This window comes from Aspergillus udagawae (genome assembly GCF_001078395.1).
Source record: "Aspergillus udagawae IFM 46973 DNA, scaffold_3, whole genome shotgun sequence".
NCBI lineage: Eukaryota > Fungi > Ascomycota > Eurotiomycetes > Eurotiales > Aspergillaceae > Aspergillus > Aspergillus udagawae.
The window spans coordinates 2,125,602-2,145,446 of NW_025091266.1; the positions used below are offsets into that span (position 1 = coordinate 2,125,602).

Below are 19,845 nucleotides of genomic sequence, written 5' to 3' on the forward strand. Positions count from 1 at the left end.
TACAAGACTAGGAAATAGTAGGTGATACGCTTTCTTCTGAACATGTGAACTATGCGATGTGAAATACCTCCCTTGATCTCCGCAACGACAGAGCTCCACATACAGACCGACCGCCTTGGCAATTTGCCCCTGCTTGAGGTAGTCGCAGTCAAGAGAGTCAATTACGGAAGGCGCTCGATGATGAAGTGCTTCGGGGGGTGGAACTGATACCACCTTTGTCGCATATATGCCTCTTGCTGACTGACTGACTTTCTAGCAACCGCTGTTTCTGACGCTTTACAAATTGGTCCAAAGCTTACATTCCGCTAGCTAGGGCTGATCCTTGATTTTGCAAAGCTACCCCAACCCCGCAATTGCTCAAGCGTCCTGATCGAATTAATCCATCGCGAAGAAGTGCGTGATCGCGCCAGCTTTACGTCGAGAATTCGCAAATACGAACGTTCTACTAGCGAAGTTCAAAAAAATGGCCGATCCTATCGCCGACGCGCCTGTCATAGACGAGTTCGCGCAAACTCGAGGCGGGGATGATCTGTTCGATGATGAAATCATCCCTGTCTCCGCAGACGAACAAGTACAAGCTGAGGCCCAGACGCCGGAGGAGAATGTTGCAGACACCGAGAGCCAGGAGCCACCACGGATAGATACCCCGCCGCGCTCACGGGGAGTGGACAGACGAGGAGGGCGAGGGAGAGGAAAAGGGCGCGTAGGGCGCGGGTCACACCATCCAGGTCGCGGTCGTGCAGAGGGAGGACCGCGGGGCAGGTCTACTGACAATACTGCCGAACAAGAGGACAACAAAGTGGAGGATGCAGCCCGCGATACGCCGGCAGAAGGATCAGAGCAATCCACAAAAGAGGATGAAGCCAAGTCGGATGCTAAGCCCGCCGGTACGGCGAATGGAACCGAAGCTCCACGAGTTCCAGCCGTTCGCGGTGATAGGAGCGCAACGGGTGGAGTGAAGAAGGTACGGCACGAGCCTATGTAGCTTTGAAAGAGACACGTACTAATTGTCGCACCAGCCCAAGCTCACGGAGGAAGAGCTTACCCGACGCATCGCTGCCGCCAAGGAGAACGCCGCTAAAAAAGCTGCTGCATATGCCCGCGCCGAGGCCGATCAGGCGTCGTTTCTCGAACGCGAGAAGGTTGCAGAAGAGAAGCGCCGCCAGGAACGCCAGAATCGCCGCGCGATGGATTCCGAACGCGAGCGCAATCGCTTAAGAAAGCTCGAAGCTTTGGGCGGAAGGGAATGGGATGCTACCAAGCGCGAAGAAGACTATAATCCCCGTGGTGGTAGAGGCCAATTCCGGCGAGGCATGCACGGAGGAGTCTCTGGTTACGCCCGGAGAGATTTTGATGACGCCCGCACGGAAGAGGAGAACCTAGAGGGACGCCATCACCACAACCACCGCGGTCGAGGACGTGGTGGAAGAGGTGGGCGCGGACGAGGAGCTTCTCGCGTTGCGCCTTTTGATGGAGCGTCAGATGGAGCTGCTCCAGCAGCCTCCCCAGCCGCTCCGGTCCTGAACAATGAACAAGATTTTCCAGCCCTTCCTGGCGGTGATAAATCAACGGACAAGACGGTCTCCGATCTTGCAGACAAGCTGGAGACACTGTCTCCAGTGTCTGGTGCCACGTGGGCAGAGCAAGTCGAGTCGCAGCGGGATTAATCTACTCTACTAATGCCTCCTATGAACTTCTGTCCGCGCATGTATGCTTCCCCTCCTAACTGTTTCTCATGTCTCTATGATGGATAGACCTCCGGAGAGGTTTTCTGATGTTTTCTTCCCTATTGACTCGAGTAATGACTGTCCTATACCACTGAATCGGAATGAAAGTTGTATGTACATAACGCACTAGATGTTACAAAATCGGCGGTCCCTGGTGCCTATGCACACTGTCTGACACGTACTATCTCATAGTCAAGGTCTCACTATTTACCTCCTTGGTCTTCCAAGTCCATGTAGCGGGTTAGTTGTTGTGATGATTCAGCGAAGGTGGCGTGTACCAGCCAATGACCAAGGCGGGATGCGCTCACTATGAAATCATAGTTACTATGCAACTAGAACAGGACCCGATCGACAGCTAGATGGTCGATGGGTATACAGGTTGACTTCTTATATAAAGACGTTGTAGTCAAGATACTATTTGCAATATTCAACATTGTTGAAACATTCGAAATTCCAGGTACGTTCGCCACTGACTATACAACGGACCATCTAAACAATAGATATCATTCCATACTGTATTAGCAATACACCATACTGACACCAGAAAAAGACACAAGCAAAGAAATTAAAACAATGGCAAGCTCTTCCACCGACAGAACAACCGACAACGCTGTCAACCACGAAAGAACCTCTACTCAGGGTGGTGCCAGCGCCAAACCGACACCCGCCAACAACGCAGGCGGTGGTTCCGGATGGGGCGACAAGGGGTTCTTCAAGGGGGGCACAGGCTCAGAGGGACCGGGACATGTCGCCGTAAGTTGTTTCGATGCGTATCTCTCGAGCGCGGAGCATTGAACTGATGGTTTACGGGGTAGGCTCCGAACCCCAAGTCATCAATGGGCCAGTTCCTAGGTCTGAGTTCGCAGAAGGGTGCTGCGAGCTCGAACTTTGAGCAGCGGGCTCAGGGGGCGTCCGAAATGACTGGTAAAGGTATATCGTGCGATACTGAGGATCACAGTTTCATGGAGCATCGGCCTGGATGTCCTGAGACGCTGCCTGGGTGGTCGAAGACGAAGGGGGTGATGGATATGTGAGTCTTACCAGGATTTCAGCAGCGTTGTTTGTTGAAGGGAAGATGTGGGTACTGACGTTTGAGCTTTTAGGTTGCATGGCCAGGGTAGATAGTATGCTGGATTCAAGTTGGGAGTTGAAGGAGTTCTGCGCATGGATTATGTGCTTCTTTTTGTCATGAATAAACATTATTTGCATGAATTGGAAAGGATCAATGAGGGTACTAAAATCCAAGTATACTATATTGTACACTATTCTACCTTCGACCTCTTTCCGCCGATACGATCGCGTAGAGCTACAATCTTCCCTAGCAGCCTGCCTTTCAAGGTTTGCGAGGTAAGCGCGGCAGCCTGATCAGCTGCAACAAAACGGCGGACCAGGAGATTGAAGACGCTTCCGAACGCGAGTGCAATCACAGTACTAGTCAAGATGATCACGTTGTACGGCATGCTGAAGTCGGGAGTCGGTAGCGGGAGGAGAAGGCTGGTTGTGCGCATGTAGACGGGAGTATCGTGAGCAATGACGTTGCCGTTCGCGCGAGATAATTTGATCACCGCAGGAGCGACGTTGAAGCCACGGTTGGCGTCCGGCGGATACTCAGTGTAGCGCAGGATTGCCTTCTCAAAATCATAGGTGAGAGTGACGATGGAAGCAGCAGGCACAGAGAGTGTAAGTTCCAACTGCGTGCCTCTTTCTCTATCGATGGCCGGTCTGTAAAATGTCTCTTTCACAATGTGCGAGACTGGAACCGACCTAGAGGTTCCGTCGCGCCCTGTGATCGTCGCGCGTAAAGTGTGGACATAGGGCCGCAAGAACCAGGGAAGAGTCTCAAAGTAAATGAAGTCGACCAAATCTGTATCCGATGGGTTGTCAAAAATGATACGCATGCCGCCTCGTTCTTGGCCATGGCCAACAATCGTGCGTTCCGCACTCAAAACCGGTTCATTCAGAGGAGCCAAGTTCGTGTGAGATTGCTCGGGAATCACCAAGTCAAATGTGCCGGACGATTGCAAGGTGAAACAACGGGTGTATCCGTCGGGTTTTTTTGTCTCTTCCACTCCCGATGTGGTGTATACCCCTTGCTCATGCGGCACCCGCAAACAGATCGCTTCTTTACCAGGGCGTTGACCTTCTTCAAGAGAACAGACGCCACTTAAGGTACGGCCAAAGATCTCATTCAAGCTCCAGCCTTTGCCCGAGCCTCTTTCCAGAGGATAACAGGTATCTTCTGAGTGATAAGGCTTTGAATTGTCACAGTTCAGCTGATCATTAGAAACAGGACGTGGAATCGGGTTGTCTAGGAGGGTTAGAAGCTACTGTACGTCAAAAAAAGAAAAGTAGTTTGACAACTCACCTCGAGGCCGTTTGGAGCGCTCAATGTCTAACACAATGTCTACTGTTTGCTCGATTTGCATGAGACACTCCCCGCCTTGAGGGCAAACAGGACGCACGTCAACAGACATGCTCTGCCAGGACGCATCAAATAGCTTGTGCCCATCCAGAAGACTAGAAACGCCAGCCTTGCCCTTGCAAGGAAGTAATTTTAGAAAGGGTGTCAGGTTCTCCGTGCAGACAACTTCTCCAGGAAGCGTTCCATGCAGCAGATGCAGGTCACTAGAGACGGGATGATCCCCGATAGGCTCAAATGATACAACCGGTCGAGTCGTTCGAGTAGAGTCAATAAAATTCAGCGACGCGCAGAACAGACCTGACAGTGACTGGGTCAAGGATATCCATCGCGCAAATGCGCTGGACGAAAGTCAGCTCCGTATACATCTCGAGGAATTGCGTCTGGTTCCCAGACCCAGACCCACCTTTCGCTGTCCGGTGCATCGATCCATGCCCATAGCTCTACACCAGTATTGCCCTCCTTCGTCCCGTTCCAGGGACGTGTGCCCCAGCTTTCAGCATCCCATCTCCCAGTTGTGAACCGAATATGTAGCTCCTTGGTGTGGGTGTGTTGTAGGATTTGGCCCAGAGCACGGGGGAAGTAGCGAAAGTGTCGTTGATCAAAGGCCTCTTGCGAAGTGTTGCCTCTGAAGTTGAACGACGCTAGCAGGGAGGATTGAGGAAGCGGCTGGAGGACGAGAGCTTCATGGTAGTCTGATGCGGCGGAGGTGAAGGTCGCCAACGCGATTAGGAGGGACAGTAGGGGAAGAAAGAAGCGGACAACCATCACGTCATTCTTGCCGACTAAAAGCCTCGAGATACTATTGCGGTATGATCTTGACCTTTCCTAACTTCTCAGGGGATCATCGAGTGGGGTTTGGTGCATTGAAGATGTTCATGATGTTCGTGAGAGCTGGCCATTTGAACCGATTGAGTTTAGTCTCTGGATCTATATGACAAGGGGAGCACAAACTACACATGATCAAGCAAGATATGTCGCAAATTATTATTTTTTGAGAGTAATTATATGAATAATAGCATGAACATTAGATAATAGCTTTCCAATAATTAGGTCTTTTTATCAATTAATTCTTGTACATCTAGCATCCTTCTATTCTGTTCACTACGGAAGTTGTACCTGAAGCTCACGTAAGCGCAGCCGCGCTTAGCGCCACTCATATAATCCTGGATCTTCAGCGTCACAATCGAGACCATCGCCTGTCAAGCAGAAATTCCTCTCTTTCGCGCTCAATTAGCTGTCGCCAGCTTTCCCTCATCATGGCGGCCGAACAAAGAAAGCTGCTCGAGCAGCTTATGGGAGGTAAATTATTGGACAATCTTTCTAATTATCTCTGAAACAAGCTGACGGAAATCTTCTCATAGCGGACCAGCTCATAGGTACCGGTGGCGCCTCTCGCAATGCGCAGCTTCAAATTACGGACCCTAAGGTCTGTCGCTCGTACCTGGTCGGAACTTGCCCGCATGATCTCTTCACCAACACCAAGCAAGACTTGGGCCCTTGTCCCAAGGTACACAGTGAAGGACTGAAGGCGGAATACGAGACCGCCTCAGCGGCCGAGAAGGCGAAATGGGGCTTTGAGTTCGATTACATGCGCGATATGCAGAAATATATCGACGATTGTGATCGCAGAATTGAATCCGCCCAGCGACGGTTAGAGAAGACCCCCGATGAGATCAGACAGACAAACAACTTGGTAAGGGCGAAACAATTCCACCGAGCTACTAGATCACATTCACTGACTCTCGGACAGCTGAAACAAATCTCCGACCTCGCAAAGACCATCAATACCGGTCTCCTTGAAGTTTCCGTTCTCGGTGAAACTGGTGCCGTCGCCCAAGCGCTCAACGAACTACACAAGGTTCGCACCGCCAAACACCAAAAGGAGACCTGCGAGCGCGAACTCAAGAATCTCCAAGATACCTCCGGTCCATCTGGTCATCAGAAACTGCAAGTCTGCGACGTTTGCGGCGCCTATCTGAGTCGTCTTGATAACGATCGCCGGTTGGCCGACCACTTCTTCGGCAAAATGCACATGGGTTATTCAGACATGCGCAAGACGTACAAAAAGCTCAGCGAAGAGCTCAAGGGGCGCCCACCTCCTGTCCGTCATCATGATGATGACGAAGGCGGTTGGGGTGGCCGCTCAGGTGGTGGACGAGGCCCACGTTATGGTGGCGGTGGTGGTGGCGGGTACAGGAAACGAGGCGGACGGTGGTGATTGAGATGCCTACTGATCGTGGTTTCTTTCCAGACCGGAATTTGCATAGCGCAGGCGTTGATTTTCTTTTTCATACCTAGGATTTAATGAATTGCAATATGTGGACGTGATAGGCTTGTTTTCATGTCAATATAATGAACGCAGCATAGCATAGCCATCAGTCTATCTTTATTTTGATCTGGCCCGCATAGCAGGGGTATGATTTGCGGACAAATTAGATGTCAGCGTGAATGTAGTAACTGGTTTATATTGACATGAATACTACATGAACAGTACCCCGGGTCTTTCTCAACGGCATCCCGATGATCCCAAGTCCCAAGACTAGATCCGGAAAAAAAAACTGAATTGATAACACCGAAAGAAGATTAATGATTGTTTGGGACTTGAGCTGAAACACAAAACTGCAATAAACTCCATGTAAAACAAAAGAGATCCGAGGATATCAAATTGCATAATCCATCCACAAGAGGAAAAAAAGGCAAACCCCGAATGCAACCTCAGGATATTCTTTACCATCCAGTAACTTTTACCCTCAACCCGCCAAAAAGAGGACATATTCACACAAAGACATTAAAAACGAAAGACCAAGATCTGGTATATAATGGCCTGAATCTAGCTGGCGCTTTGCTGCGGACCATGTCCATTCGTGGTAGCTTGATATAGCGCCTGCATTAACATCTCGTAATTTGAAGCCGCCTCTGGCTGTCGTAAGATAATGTCCTGGACAACACCCAGTTGGGAAACATCAGCATTCGGAGCCTGCTGGAGGAGTTGCTGAATTGCAGGGGCATTTGCCTGGGCACCTAGCACCTGCACTGCGGCTGCCATACCGGTGACAGGCATTTGACCATGTGGCTCTGGAGGTTGATACCCCTGGGACTGAGAAGACGATTGAGTTGTCTCCAGCTGCGACTGCAGCGATTTCTGAGCCTGGGAAGCATAGGAATTGTGGGCTGGAATTGTACCTAAGATAGCAGATGGCGGAGTGGGAGACATTTGCGACGCCTGCCTCGGTCCAGGTGTCAGAAACTGGTGTTGCTGGGGTGTCGCGGCGACGGTGACAGGACTTGCAAAAGAAGCAGGCTCCTGACTTGGATGGTGTGATGATGGCTGCACTGAAGGAGGATTCGATTCGCCTGTTTTGACTGCGAAGACCACTAATAGTACTCGCTCCGGAGTAGGGTCTTCAAGTGTGTTATTGTCCAAAAGCTCGATAAATTCGGGCTTCTTGGTCGATCCAGCCTCAATGGGAATTACGTAGGTATCTTTGACGGCTGGCAACGGATGTTTTCCGATAACCCCATATCGCTTCCGGTCTTGAAAATAGTTGAAGAGCTTGTCGAACCCTTTTTGATCTTTGGGGGATTCTGGGCGACTGATGGAGATGACTGAGACATCCGTGGAGGAACTGAAACGCAAACCACAAAGATAGTTGCTCGCCAGCTGGATGTCGATTCGCCCATCGACCACCAAGGTCGACGGTGCGAGCTGACTCCACGGTATCCTGTCGCTTAGTTCAGCTCCTCCAACATGCTTCGCCGAAGATGAGAAATCAGCCACCGGGTTCATGACAACCTTCCCACGCCAGATAATCCCCTCGTCGTTAAAATCTTTCGGGGAATAGGGAGGCGATTCGGGTTCGACGTCTTTCAACAATTTGTCAATCTCTGCATCAGCCTGGGCCTTGCCAGTCGGCAACATTTCACGTATGTGAGTTGAGACCTCTGGAAAGACTTGGTCATGATCAGCGGCACCAGGAGAATGCACTGTAGGCCCATCTCGGGTCTTGGTGTCCGTCACTTTGGTATCGATAGGTAGCGGTTTGGCAGCCTTTGGCGCACTGTCATCGGGCTGCTGATGAGCCTGGGGACTCGCTGGACTTCGGTCTGAAGGGCTTGCGTCAACTTCAGCCACGCTTCGGCGAGTCGGCGCAACCGAAAACACTGGTTCGCTGGCGACGGTTTGATTCTCATCTTCAATGAACTCTTCGCCTTTATGAGTTCGCCTTATTCGTGGACCTTGCTCCTCCACGATAATGTGCTGCCTCTCGGCCTCGCGCTTGATTTCAGCATCCTTCTGCTGAAGCTCCTCACTTGCCATATCCTGACTGCTCATCTTAGAGAGCGCATCTGGAAGTAAACTACCTACGAGCAGGCGATCCCGTAGAGAAGGATTCTTCTTTACGTTGAACAAGATCGTCCGCAGTTGTAATTTATATGGTTCAGTGGGTTCTCCAGATCCTCCGCAAATATTCTGATACATAGCCTTCTCGATTGAAAAACCGAGCTGCTGCGCTATCTCTTTCGCCGATCTTCCCTCAGGCAATTTGAAAGACCCTTGCTTCTGTGCATCAGAAATTTGATCTACAAATAACTTCACTAGCGCACTCGCAGCACTTCTTCTTGCTGGGTTTGAGATCTCGTCCAAAGTCCCCGATTCCTGCGTCGCAGTCTTTTCAGAAACGGAGCTTTGGCGCGACGGAGGAGCATGCGAATCTTCCTTCAACGGAGCAGGCTTGTCATTGAGAGGCGTCACTGAATCAGCTGGCGAAGTCATCTTTATTTGCTTGGGTTTTGGTCCCTGCTCGTAGACATTAGCAACCGTCACTATTTTTGGTAGGAAAGCAGTAATAGTCAAATCTTACCGTCTCGGAGGTCGCAGCCTCTTGATCTACCTCGAATTTCCTCTTCTGGGCGCTCGCTGGGCCGGCATCTGGAATATCACCGTTCTTCTCGGGGACCGGGGTCACAACGGGCGGAGGGGCCAGTGGAACAGGAGTCGCAGCAGGCGTGGCAGAAGCCGCTTTATTGCGGGCTGGGGTGCCTGTATCCGGCTTGGGCTCGCTTGGCCTGCTCTTTCTACCGCCTTTCCTGCCTTTCCTGCGACGTGCGGCCTTCTTTTCTTCTGCCTGCTGGCGTCTCTTCTCGGCTGCTTCCTCCCAAGGCTTCTCACCACGCGCAATCTTGTCCAAGAGTTCTTTATGATTTTCAGGTCGGCATAGTTCACAATAGTATTCGTCGGGCTCCTCGCCTTTCGCAAATGTGAGGCCCATGCAGTCATTGTGTTGCCAGGCGGAGCACTGGTCACAGCAGATCATATCTCGTTCAATATCTTCCTCTTCTTCATATTCTCCGCATATACACCGAATGATTTCTTCTTCTTCGCTGACGGCAGGCGTCGGCTCGACGGAGGGTTTCGCGGGCTTCTCAAGTTTATCCTTTGATTGACCTTTCGCTTTCGATTTCTTCGCAGGTGTCTCGGTTACCATATCCAAGTTTTTGTGTTGGCCTTTCGTAGAGCGTCCAGAGCGTCGCGGTTCTTCTGATCTCAGCAGTTAGCGAGCTATTCAGTCACGGTTCGGGGGTCGCATCCAGTCGCCACAACTTCAGTTGAGGTGACCGCGCTCACAAAAGATGTACTATAGGCTTACCAGTCATGATGGGCATGTGATATGGTAAAGGATCTCTGAATATCTACAGCACGTGGTAGGGCAGGTGTTATTCCAAAGACAAGTTGTGCAGGCCACTCAACAGCTGGCTTTCTACGGCATCCGAGGGGCTAAAGTAATACGCAGGGGAAAAGACTGGACAGTGGCACTGTTGCCTGGCCCACACAGGTATTACTTGATCCTCCAAAGACTGTCTCTGCTTTATTTACCGAAGAACGCGTGCGAACCCAGTGTACCCGCAAGCTGGGGGTGGGCCTTTTCGAGGCTTGTCGCGCCGAGTTCTAGCGTGAGGAGTCGCGTGAGTATCGTCCTGCACGGGGGTCCCCTTAGAAACAGTGGATCTGATGATGGCAATCAGAAATATTGCCGGTCGCGACAGTAGTTCGTATAAAACTCGGCGTTGAGTAAACGGCAAAGGATGAAAATGCGATGAGAGAGTGGGTTGAGGGAAGGAATGAAGGAGAGGAGATGTCGTGCTACTTGTAGTGAGTAATCAGGCACGTGACTGAGGCTCGGTGGGGGGAGGTCTTGGCAGACGCCAGTCGCCTTCCGTCGCGTAAAGTAGTTTCGATGTCGTGAAAGCTTCTCCAGATCCCCACATCTTGACAACCACGCCTTTTCAGAAACCTTTGTTGATCTTACTGAAGCACTCCCAGGAAATTTATTGTACTCAATTTCCACCTGTTAGTCCATCTACTGGAATGGCAGATGTTCGCTCGTTACTTCGAAGTGAGCTTGCTGCTCGCAAGGGCGCACCGCAAGCAGGAAGTTCTGGTAATCGAGTTACCAAGAAGCGGAAGGTCGATATCACGGACGACTTGACGCGAAAGAAGATGAAGCCTGGTGAAAAAAGTGCAGACTCCCAATCGCCGACAGTGCATACTTTGCAACCACCAAGCGCCCAGGCGATCGATGAAGTGGAGGATGTGGAACAACTAGACGAAGAAACTGCTGGCCTAGATCTTCCGCCGGACTCGAAAACCTCCCAGGAGCAGATTCAGGCACAGTCTAAGCCGTTGCTCGAATCGAATACTCCTCAAGCTATCGATGAGGACGAATGGGCAGCATTTGAGCGTGATGTGGTAGCGCCAACTCGTGCGCCCCAGGCACCTGCTGCAGTTGCTGCAGCAGCGACGATATCGGCTGCACCGATCTCGGCCGAGCAATTGGCTGCCCAGCAAGAGGCAGAAAAGGGAACGTCAGTACAAGCACGTGAAGCTGAGATCGAAGGGGAACGAGAAGACGCTGCTCGGTTCTTGGAGGATGAATTCGATGAAATGGAGCAGCTTGAAGAACGGATCAGGCGGTTGAAGCATAAGAGGGAAGAGCTGAGACAGAAACGAGCCAAGGAAGCTTCAGAGATGCCTCAGACAGAAGGATCATCGTCTGGGAAACCGCCAGGGGAACAGCAGATCGATGGGACTAAACAAAGTGACGAAGAAGAAAACGATGACGATGACGACGATGATGTGGACGACGATGACTGGGACAACTGGAGATTTAGGTAATGAAAAGTTGAGATCAGCAGTGGTTTTGGGAACGGCGCCATTTCATAAAGGGAGGTCTGAACTCTTCACATTTACATTGATACCCCATACATCGAGTCATGAGCTATATGGATACTCTACAATGCCTTATGATCCTTTCTTCTGTGCCACCTCTGTCGATGGGTGGCTTTAAAAATGTTGTTTTTACTGGCTCTACAAGGTAATAATGCAGGCAACTCAGACGGGAGATATTCCTGTCACTTGTTGAGTTGAGGATTCAGCCACGTCTTCCACGGCTGTGTCAAAGAGTGAAGAAATCGGCCGGATTGGGAACTAGTATCTATCTGCCTTGAGTCTTCATGGACAATTGAAATTGATTATATTTATACACCGAGTAGATCATCTCCGAAGCACTTCTCACTTCTCATGTCAAGAAGCTTCGGGGCTTTTCTCCTGTGGTACTTTTTCCGAGTCTTGGTTTTCAGCTTCCAGGTAGCTCCTAATGCCTTCCTTGCTAACTCTCATAGCTTCCTCGATCTCCGCCTCACCTTCTCTAAGGAGGTGCCTCCCGCGAACAAGGTCGCTTTGTTGCTTTCTTTTCTCCTCCTGGACTCGTTTTTCGCGTTCTGCTAGAGCCCTTTCGCGCTTCTCGCGCTCCAGTCTATTCTTGTTCAGTGCCGCAAGCTGATCTGCAGTCATGTCTTGCTCTGGTGGCGGTGGCAAAGTAGAGATATAGGCCTCAAGTAATGGGTCGCGCACTTTAGGCGGCAATGAGATATATCTCAGGTCGGTGATAATTGATGAAGGAAGAGCTTCTCGATTTGATGATCGGTTGAGCTCTTGTAATGGTACTGATTTCAGCAAGGCCGAGAAATCAGATTTTCGGGTGCTTTCAGGTAGCTTCAATCGCGATATCAAATCTCGATAGAGTTTCTCACGGTCCTTGTCCGATAGCTGCGAATCTTTCATCTCGGGCTGTTTCCTATACTTGCGTTTGAATTCAGGCCAATAGAGCTTGGGAGTAGCGTGGTCCTGGAGGAAGGCGAGATACGGGATTCTCGGATCCTTCTTTTCCTGCTTCTCTTTCTGTTCTTTTAGCTGCTGTATACGATCACGACTCCAACTAGACCAGGCCTCTCGGCGTGCCTTCATGTTTGGCAAGACAGTATAGCGGCTGTCCTCTATTATGCGGCCTTCTTCGATGATCTTCTCCCACGTAGAATAGGGATTTATGTGATAGTCATCGAGAAGGTCACGGAAAAGCGCTGCAGCATCTTCTTCAGTAAGTGGCAACCCTTCTGCACCCTCCTCCCAGCCTTCCTGACCGGGTTCGCCGTATTCTCCCGGATCCAGGCCATATTCTTCCCCCATTGCTGCGAGTTGATACTCGATATCTTCCTCAGTGAATTCTAAAGATTGCTGTTGGTCGTTGGTATCTTCGGTCTTCGGCCGTTTAGAGGGTTGATCATCCTCGTCCTCGCTATCAGTCACTTCAACTTCTTCGTACTCATCGCTGTCTTCCATCGCACGTGCGGTGGTACCGGGATCCCCTACGCTACCAGGTTCATCAGACGGGCGAGCTTCGTCCAATATCTCCTTCCCCCTTTTCCCGGATTCCTCAGCTTCTTCGGAACGAGCCTTCCGTTCCCTCGTCTCTCTTTCCAAACGATCATACTCCACCACTCCTTTCATTACTGCGGGAGGAAATTTCCAGAAACTTTCGTTCGTTTCAGGGTTGTGAACGAATCTTCTCCCCAGTCTCGTCTTCACCAGCACCCACGGCTCGCACCCAGGTATGGCGTGTTTCGATTTCGGCCTATCCTCGGGCCCTCGATTGTTGCGGTCGCGGAACCCATGTCCACCTCGAAATCCACCCCTAGAACGACCATGGTGAGGAAACCCACGGGTCTGGTCGCCCAAGCCATATCCTTCGGGCGCATACGGTGTGGAAGAGAAAGGAGGAAGAGTGTCTGGGGTAACAAAAGGAGCTTGGGCTGGTGGGGCGGGTTGCGACTGAACAGGAAGCGGCTGCGGTCTTGTGTATGTAGATTGCTTCGTCGCCGAGTTGTAGTAATAGAGATGTCCTATATTGTAGTCAGTGGCCTGAGCTCGAAAGAATGCAATAAAGAAACCCACCTGAAGGAGCTCTATGTTCTGTCCACCCTGGCGGTAATGGAGGAGGGGGAGTGTAGGTAGATTTGAGCATTCTGGCCACTACTGTCTGTGCCACGATATAACTATGTAGGAGGTTGTCAATTGCTGGTATCAGAAAGACATAGCCGTATGGCGTGAAAGGTGCTAATTTTAAATTTTCACAAGAGATCTGAAATGGTTTTGCCAGTCGATAGAGCTTCGTTGCGCCGGGAGATCTAGAAGTGGTCCGAGCTTTGCAGCGGACCGGCAGGACGCGCCAGGGCGAGTTGCCTGGTCACTTGGAGCTCACCTTGCCCGCTCACATAGCTTAGGTGCATCACAGCTCCATACCTTCCAACAGCACTCTCCTGCCCTATCTACTTCAACTAGATTCTGATCTTCTCTCATTGCCATAGCCTCGAGACATACTGCAAAATGTCACGGAGATATGATTCCAGGGTACGACCATTCCGTCAATTCCGTCATTCCGTGAGATGCTCCAGCTAACCCAGCGATGCCCAATGTAGACAACCATCTTCTCCCCCGAAGGTCGACTTTATCAAGTGGAGTATGCGCTCGAAGCTATTTCACATGCCGGTACAGCTCTAGGGATCTTGGCGAAGGATGGAATCGTCCTCGCTGCTGAGAAAAAGGTGACCAGCAAGCTGCTAGAGCAGGACACATCTGCAGAGAAACTCTACACACTGAACGAGTACGCAACTCCTAACGGAGAGAATGTTTCTCATCTTCTTTAACCGGTACTCATTCATTACTAGTAACATGATCTGCGCAGTTGCCGGTATGACTGCTGACGCCAATATCCTCATCAACTATGCCCGACAAGCCGCTCAACGCTATCTCCTCACTTATGGCGAAGAAATTCCCTGCGAGCAACTTGTTCGTCGATTGTGTGACCTGAAACAAGGATACACTCAGCACGGAGGCCTCCGTCCGTTCGGTGTCTCGTTCATCTACGCAGGTTACGATCCTCTGAGAGAATTCCAACTGTACCAGAGCAACCCCAGCGGGAACTATGGTGGTTGGAAGGCCACTAGTGTGGGAGCAAATAACGCGAGCGCCCAAAGTCTGCTCAAGCAAGATTACAAGGAGGACTGCGACCTGAAGGAAGCGTGTGCCATGGCCGTCAAGGTCTTAAGCAAGACAATGGACTCGACAAAGCTGAGCAGTGAGAAGAGTAAGTGACCCACAATGACTTTATCATGTTCTGTTCATGACGTATCGCTTTCAATATGCTTAATCTATTCCCGCATCCTTGGCTAACTGATGTCCTTACCTTGCAGTTGAATTCGCAACGGTGGGAAAGACCAAGGAAGGGAAGATCTACCACCATCTGTGGAATGCGGACGAAATCAATGCTTTACTGAAGGAGCATGGTTTGGCCAAGGTCGACGACGAGCCCGAGGCTGGTGATATCAAATAACTTATGAGACAATGCTCCCTTTCGGTAATTTCGTCATACAAATTAGGTTCTGAGATTTCAAATTCCCGAAAATGCCATATTTGAGCCGGTAGCCATATGATTTACGACGTTGTTGTAAACGCTGGTGAGAGACCCTGAACACGTAGGAGTTGTTTCTGGCCCAAGGGTTGCATTGAAATTGCACTTACATTGTTTGGTGGTGACGTGGCAAGCAACCCGCTGGGGTTCAATAAATATTATTATAACTCCAACGCTCCCCCTCGCACCAGTTCTCGCAATCTGATGCAGGCCGTTATGGATGATGACCTGACGGAATGGTCCACATAGTCTCCCTTCGCCTTGTCTGATCCGAGCGTTTGATTAATCCATTCTGGATAGCCCCTACTCAACAGAGCCCTCAAATATAACAGTGCGCCCCCTAAAATGCGTCGATTGTTCAAACAAAGTCAATCCCGTGCCAAAGATGCACGAATTTAAGAGATGTCGCCTCAACAAAATTTAATGGAGCAAAGTATAGCTGGTCCTGGCTCTACCATCGAGGAGAGAGTGTTGTGCAACCATGAGAGCTCGCAGCACTGGACGAAGTGGTCAGTGGAGAAACACATGGGGAAACCCATGCTGTTTGAATATCCTGTCTGGCACTTGGGTAAATGAAGTTAAATATTGCTTTTAGTTGAGCGACAATGACCAGAACCGCTTCGAAAGGAAATGAGGGCTAACCAGATAATAGGTAACTCACGTGAGTATATACATAACATTCATCAAAGCTGCGGGGTATCGAGTCTCATCCCCTGGCCGCTTGCTATTCGCAACCGAGCTTTGGAAACAAAGCCATACTCAAGGAACGTCTGTGACAGACAGACGTACATTAACACTGCGAGTCAAGGTAAAATGGCCACAGTAAATATTACATCCATCCTAGTTTCTACTGGTGGAGCTGGGTGAACCGCTCATCGGGAACGCAGGCGCTTATGAGTTGGGGGTCATTCAGGTTACGTCCCCGTTCCTGCAACATCTCAAGTGAATCAAAGTTATCATTGGAAGACTATGACTTAGATACAATTAAGCCTGCAGTCGTCAAGACATTTCCTCCAACCATCATGTGGATCTCTCCGACTTCTGAATCGGTCCGAAACGATGATGCTGTCAAACCACAGTCAGAGTGGCACCTGCTTGAGATAGCAGTTGATGAACCAGAACATAAGCGACAAAATAAAGGCATTGCAACAGAGGGAATCTTGAAACAAGAAACAGAACCACCAAGAAGGCCAAAAATGCCTCTTCCTCGACGCCATTGAGCTCTGACATCTTACTTTCATGAGAGTGCTTTTCTTCGGTCTTCTCGTTCTCTCTGCAACTGGCAAATTTCTTTCTCCAGTTCTATTATGAGCTTTTGCGATCGGTCCATAGAGGCCACGAGTGTTCCTCCTTCACGTTTCCATCTGGTCAGACGTTCCAACTCGGCGTTTCGCCGTCGGTGCTTGGTTTCGATCTTGTCGCAGAGCCGACATTTTGCCGCCTCGTACTCAGTCATATTGACGAGCCTCATGCCACATGTTTCGCCCGTTCGGTACTCATAGTTGCAGCGGTGAGCAAAGCTGGTCCAGCTCCAGTCTCCGCATGCAAATCTCTTTTGGTTGTAGAAGCACATGCCTATCAGACCCGTCAATGGAGTCCGCTCTGGGGTACTGATCAAACTCACTTGCCCGTCCGGGATCGTTGTTTCAGCTTTTTCAATATATTTGATTGGTCCAATTCGAGGCCCTACCACTATGCACTATATGATAGGCCACAAATCAAGATGGCCAATTGAGGAGCAAAAACAATATAAGAAGCTGAAACGCTTGATATCAAGAAGAAAGCTTTATCACTTATGAGATTCTCTGATGTTGCCAGGTCTGAAACTAACAGTGATTGAAACTCCATATAGACGAGGGACTGAAGGGTCCTATTTATGTTTCGTGAGATCTACCATGTTACAGTGCAGCTAGTTCCCTATTGTACGTGTCCATCCAGTCCATCGTCAATCAGGGAACTCCCTCAGCACACAATGGCTTATCGAATCCGGCGAACTACCATCACATCCGCATCACTCACCTCGAATTACCCTTGCGGTTGGCTGTGATGGCTTCGCCGAAGCAGCGGGGTCGCAAAAAATGCTCCAATGGACCCTCCAGGAGGCAATGGCAATGAGTGATTGCTCCATGATGCATGCATCTTGTCGTCGTGGCCATCTCTTTTCTTCTTCAGGATTGAATTGAAATTTCGAAAATGCCTCATTCAACATCACTCGCTCGTCCAGATTGGATCACCGTTACTGCCTTGGCTACTCGATTGATTATCCCCGCTTCGTTCAGGTAAATACATTTCATATCAAGCCATCTTTGCGAACCAAGCACTTCCTTTTTTGTCTTCTTGAGTCAAACCTGCATGAATGCGCTGTCTCGTGCCAACTATGGCGCCGTCTTGCGATCAAACTTTGGCTACGTCCAGGACGCACCTCGCATTCTAATGTGTGGGATGCAGGCTTCCATTTTTCGGTATACTAGCCCGGTCTATCCGATCCAAGCCCAGGATTTTATCAGGAAAACTCGCTCACAACCAATCGATCCTAAGCCTTCTCGAAAGCTCTACTGTGAACTCGGGACGAAAGTCAAACTTGGTGGCTTGCGAAGTAACACGCCCATGAAGTACTTTCCCCGTCTCCCTGTTTCTCTTTTGTTCATTTTTCTTCCTGCCGGCTAGGGCCTTCAATGCCATCAGCCAGTCATTCTCCGGCTACACTATCCATGCATTGGTTCTTCCATCCATCCGCTGCAGGGTATCATAGCTTGAGTCTGCAGATGTCTTCTGGATTCCGCGTCCTCCCGTTTCATTTTTGCAGCCCAGGTTTATCACTTTCCTAGTGGCAAAAGACGCGTCACTAAAGGATATCGACTGGCATTCATTGCACCATTACCATTAGTCCTTGAGGCTGATGTGATGAAAGTGGTATGATAAACTTCAGTTTCTTGCAGGGATGCGTTTCTTTCAGCTGATCTCTTACATCTGCAGACGAGTAATCCTGCATTTGTCCCCACCCGTGTGCAGGCTGTGGCTTCATCCGCTTGCCTTGCTCGTCACAGGTGATAGGGCATTACCTGATCCGTTGAACATGGCAGAAACTGACGGTGGTGCGGCGCACACACTGTCCATACCCATGCATCTGCGCTAGAGGTCAGAGTCTCTCTGACGTGGCGTCCTTCGTCTGGCCCAGGAAACATGAATTCATGTAGCTTGAGACCATTGTGGGTGCTCCAAAGTCGAGACCATCAATTCGTAACTCTGGATCACAGCTCGAGGAACTCGTCTCGTCTGCCTTCATTCGGAAAAGCCTGGGCACCACCCTAGGAACTCTACTTACCCGAACATCCTAGGCCGCCCTCTAATGCAATCAATTTCAGCCTGTTTTTCTTTGTTCTGGTGCGGGATCGTCGGACAGCTTCATTTGATGATCCCTGAGTTGAGGGCTCGAGCAATGGATTCAGGCTGGGATGTCGGTTGCCAACTCAGCGGTCGTCAAGTGCTGGCTTGGTAGCCGCACTGACAGCAGGGAAAACCCAGTATGCTACTGTGGAAGGACCGACCAAGCCTACCTCCAAAACGCGATTTGCCAACTTTCTAAGAATGGTTTACGCATCTTCTACTGTAGCGTGCTATGATCTCAACAGCAAGGATCAGGCTGAGCTAGTCTAGCATCGGCCCTTGCCAGCCAGCCAAAGTTCCTCTCTCATGCGGGAGTCTAGCAGGTTTGGCCCAGTTGGCATTGATGCAAATGGTCAGTACGAGCCTCTCGACGCCCTGTGAATACATCCCATGTACGTTGGAATTGAATTTTACGACGCATATGTACTTCCCATCATGCCGGGTTCGTCCGGTCCCGTGATCATAAAGCCGACGGAGGCTCCTGCACATTCAAGGAGCGGGTTTTCTGCAGGTAGCAAATGGAAACTGTTATTCTCAGCAGCGAAATTTTAAGGTAAGAGTGCATTTCTGCCGTGTTATACCTACGCAAACGTATTGGCTAATGGTGGAATGCATGCGAAAAGCCATCATTCGGCCGTGTCCAATCAGTGCTCTGCACTCGCTGGCAGCTATATGCAGCTAAAAGAACACCCTAGGTAGGTAGGTGCCGGCTGCACAATTAGAGCTCAGAGTGTCTTAGTCAAAACATGATTGGCCGACAAGCAGGACAGTACCAATTGAATTTAATGCCTAGATGGTAGGTCGCATATGCAAGTTCCCTCGTGCAAGTGTCTACTTAGGTGCCTTCGTTCCCATTCAGACAGCCTTGAATTGGACATACCAGTACTGTTGTCTCGTTCGGCCCGTGAGAAGAGGAGCTGTTGTCTACTCCGGTCAAGAGGCCTAGTCGACACCACGCCCAGCTTATGCTCGAGAGGAGGAGTAATCGCAACTAACGCCTAGTGAGGTCGACATGCAAGCAACCACAAATGGGTCTTCGGCGGTTCCTCATTTTCTGAAAGTGGGCTTGAGCGTAATCAATACCGGAGCCTGGTCGTCTCTGCGGAGATGCATGAGCGTACCAAATCCCCAAAAAGTTACGCCAACATCGATGCCCGCATCTGGTATTGCTCAGATGATATTTACGACAGTATTGACGTGGTTGAACAGGTTGGATTTGTTATCAAGCCATCATCTCGCCAATCGTAGGTGCGTCGTAGTGTCAGTTGCGCCAAGGAATCATTAATCTCCCTACTTAGCCACGCTTAAGACTAGATTGACGAAGACTGACTGAACAATTGTACTTCTACTTTGACCAAAGTTTCCTACTTTTTGTTAGATCCTATCACTGCTCAAGAAGATAATTGCTGCGCTAGTCCATGTAGCTTGCTTGAATATGACAGAAGGAAGAGAAACAGGTGTAGCTCTCGAAAGAATAGTACAACCTTTTCTTGCAAGGTACGTA

At 50.1% G+C, this 19,845-nt stretch overlaps 9 protein-coding genes across 9 annotated transcripts; 5 read left to right on the forward strand and 4 right to left on the reverse strand.

The window, feature by feature from the left end:
* Positions 1–463: 463 nt before the first annotated feature.
* Positions 464–1,667, forward strand: Aud_004599 (uncharacterized protein; the record flags this gene model as incomplete). Its single annotated transcript, XM_043289536.1, has 2 exons — positions 464–964; positions 1,020–1,667. 2 exons carry the CDS (start codon positions 464–466, stop codon positions 1,665–1,667), a joined length of 1,149 nt encoding a protein of 382 aa, XP_043145471.1.
* A 633-nt stretch (positions 1,668–2,300) lies between these two features.
* Positions 2,301–2,761, forward strand: Aud_004600 (uncharacterized protein; the record flags this gene model as incomplete). The annotated part of the gene is made up of 2 exons (XM_043289537.1): positions 2,301–2,480; positions 2,543–2,761. The coding sequence occupies 2 exons, from the start codon at positions 2,301–2,303 to the stop codon at positions 2,759–2,761; spliced, it is 399 nt and encodes a 132-aa protein (XP_043145472.1).
* A 228-nt stretch (positions 2,762–2,989) lies between these two features.
* Positions 2,990–4,914, reverse strand: gpi16 (GPI-anchor transamidase subunit GPI16; the record flags this gene model as incomplete). The annotated part of the gene is made up of 3 exons (XM_043289538.1): positions 2,990–4,035; positions 4,093–4,487; positions 4,553–4,914. The coding sequence occupies 3 exons, from the start codon at positions 4,912–4,914 to the stop codon at positions 2,990–2,992; spliced, it is 1,803 nt and encodes a 600-aa protein (XP_043145473.1).
* Positions 4,915–5,405: 491 nt separating this feature from the next.
* On the forward strand, positions 5,406–6,367 carry Aud_004602 (LUC7 domain-containing protein; the record flags this gene model as incomplete). The annotated part of the gene is made up of 3 exons (XM_043289539.1): positions 5,406–5,448; positions 5,511–5,842; positions 5,900–6,367. 3 exons carry the CDS (start codon positions 5,406–5,408, stop codon positions 6,365–6,367), a joined length of 843 nt encoding a protein of 280 aa, XP_043145474.1.
* Positions 6,368–6,979: 612 nt separating this feature from the next.
* On the reverse strand, positions 6,980–9,813 carry Aud_004603 (putative PHD finger domain protein; the record flags this gene model as incomplete). The annotated part of the gene is made up of 3 exons (XM_043289540.1): positions 6,980–8,947; positions 9,012–9,688; positions 9,798–9,813. 3 exons carry the CDS (start codon positions 9,811–9,813, stop codon positions 6,980–6,982), a joined length of 2,661 nt encoding a protein of 886 aa, XP_043145475.1.
* Positions 9,814–10,516: 703 nt separating this feature from the next.
* Aud_004604 (uncharacterized protein) lies at positions 10,517–11,323 on the forward strand (the record flags this gene model as incomplete). The annotated part of the gene is made up of 1 exon (XM_043289541.1): positions 10,517–11,323. The coding sequence occupies one exon, from the start codon at positions 10,517–10,519 to the stop codon at positions 11,321–11,323; it is 807 nt and encodes a 268-aa protein (XP_043145476.1).
* Positions 11,324–11,731: 408 nt separating this feature from the next.
* On the reverse strand, positions 11,732–13,508 carry Aud_004605 (FF domain protein; the record flags this gene model as incomplete). Its single annotated transcript, XM_043289542.1, has 2 exons — positions 11,732–13,386; positions 13,439–13,508. 2 exons carry the CDS (start codon positions 13,506–13,508, stop codon positions 11,732–11,734), a joined length of 1,725 nt encoding a protein of 574 aa, XP_043145477.1.
* A 362-nt stretch (positions 13,509–13,870) lies between these two features.
* Positions 13,871–14,876, forward strand: pre9 (proteasome core particle subunit alpha 3; the record flags this gene model as incomplete). Its single annotated transcript, XM_043289543.1, has 4 exons — positions 13,871–13,894; positions 13,963–14,147; positions 14,212–14,630; positions 14,737–14,876. The coding sequence occupies 4 exons, from the start codon at positions 13,871–13,873 to the stop codon at positions 14,874–14,876; spliced, it is 768 nt and encodes a 255-aa protein (XP_043145478.1).
* Positions 14,877–16,191: 1,315 nt separating this feature from the next.
* Positions 16,192–16,527, reverse strand: Aud_004607 (uncharacterized protein; the record flags this gene model as incomplete). The annotated part of the gene is made up of 1 exon (XM_043289544.1): positions 16,192–16,527. The coding sequence occupies one exon, from the start codon at positions 16,525–16,527 to the stop codon at positions 16,192–16,194; it is 336 nt and encodes a 111-aa protein (XP_043145479.1).
* Between the last annotated feature and the right edge of the window lie 3,318 nt (positions 16,528–19,845).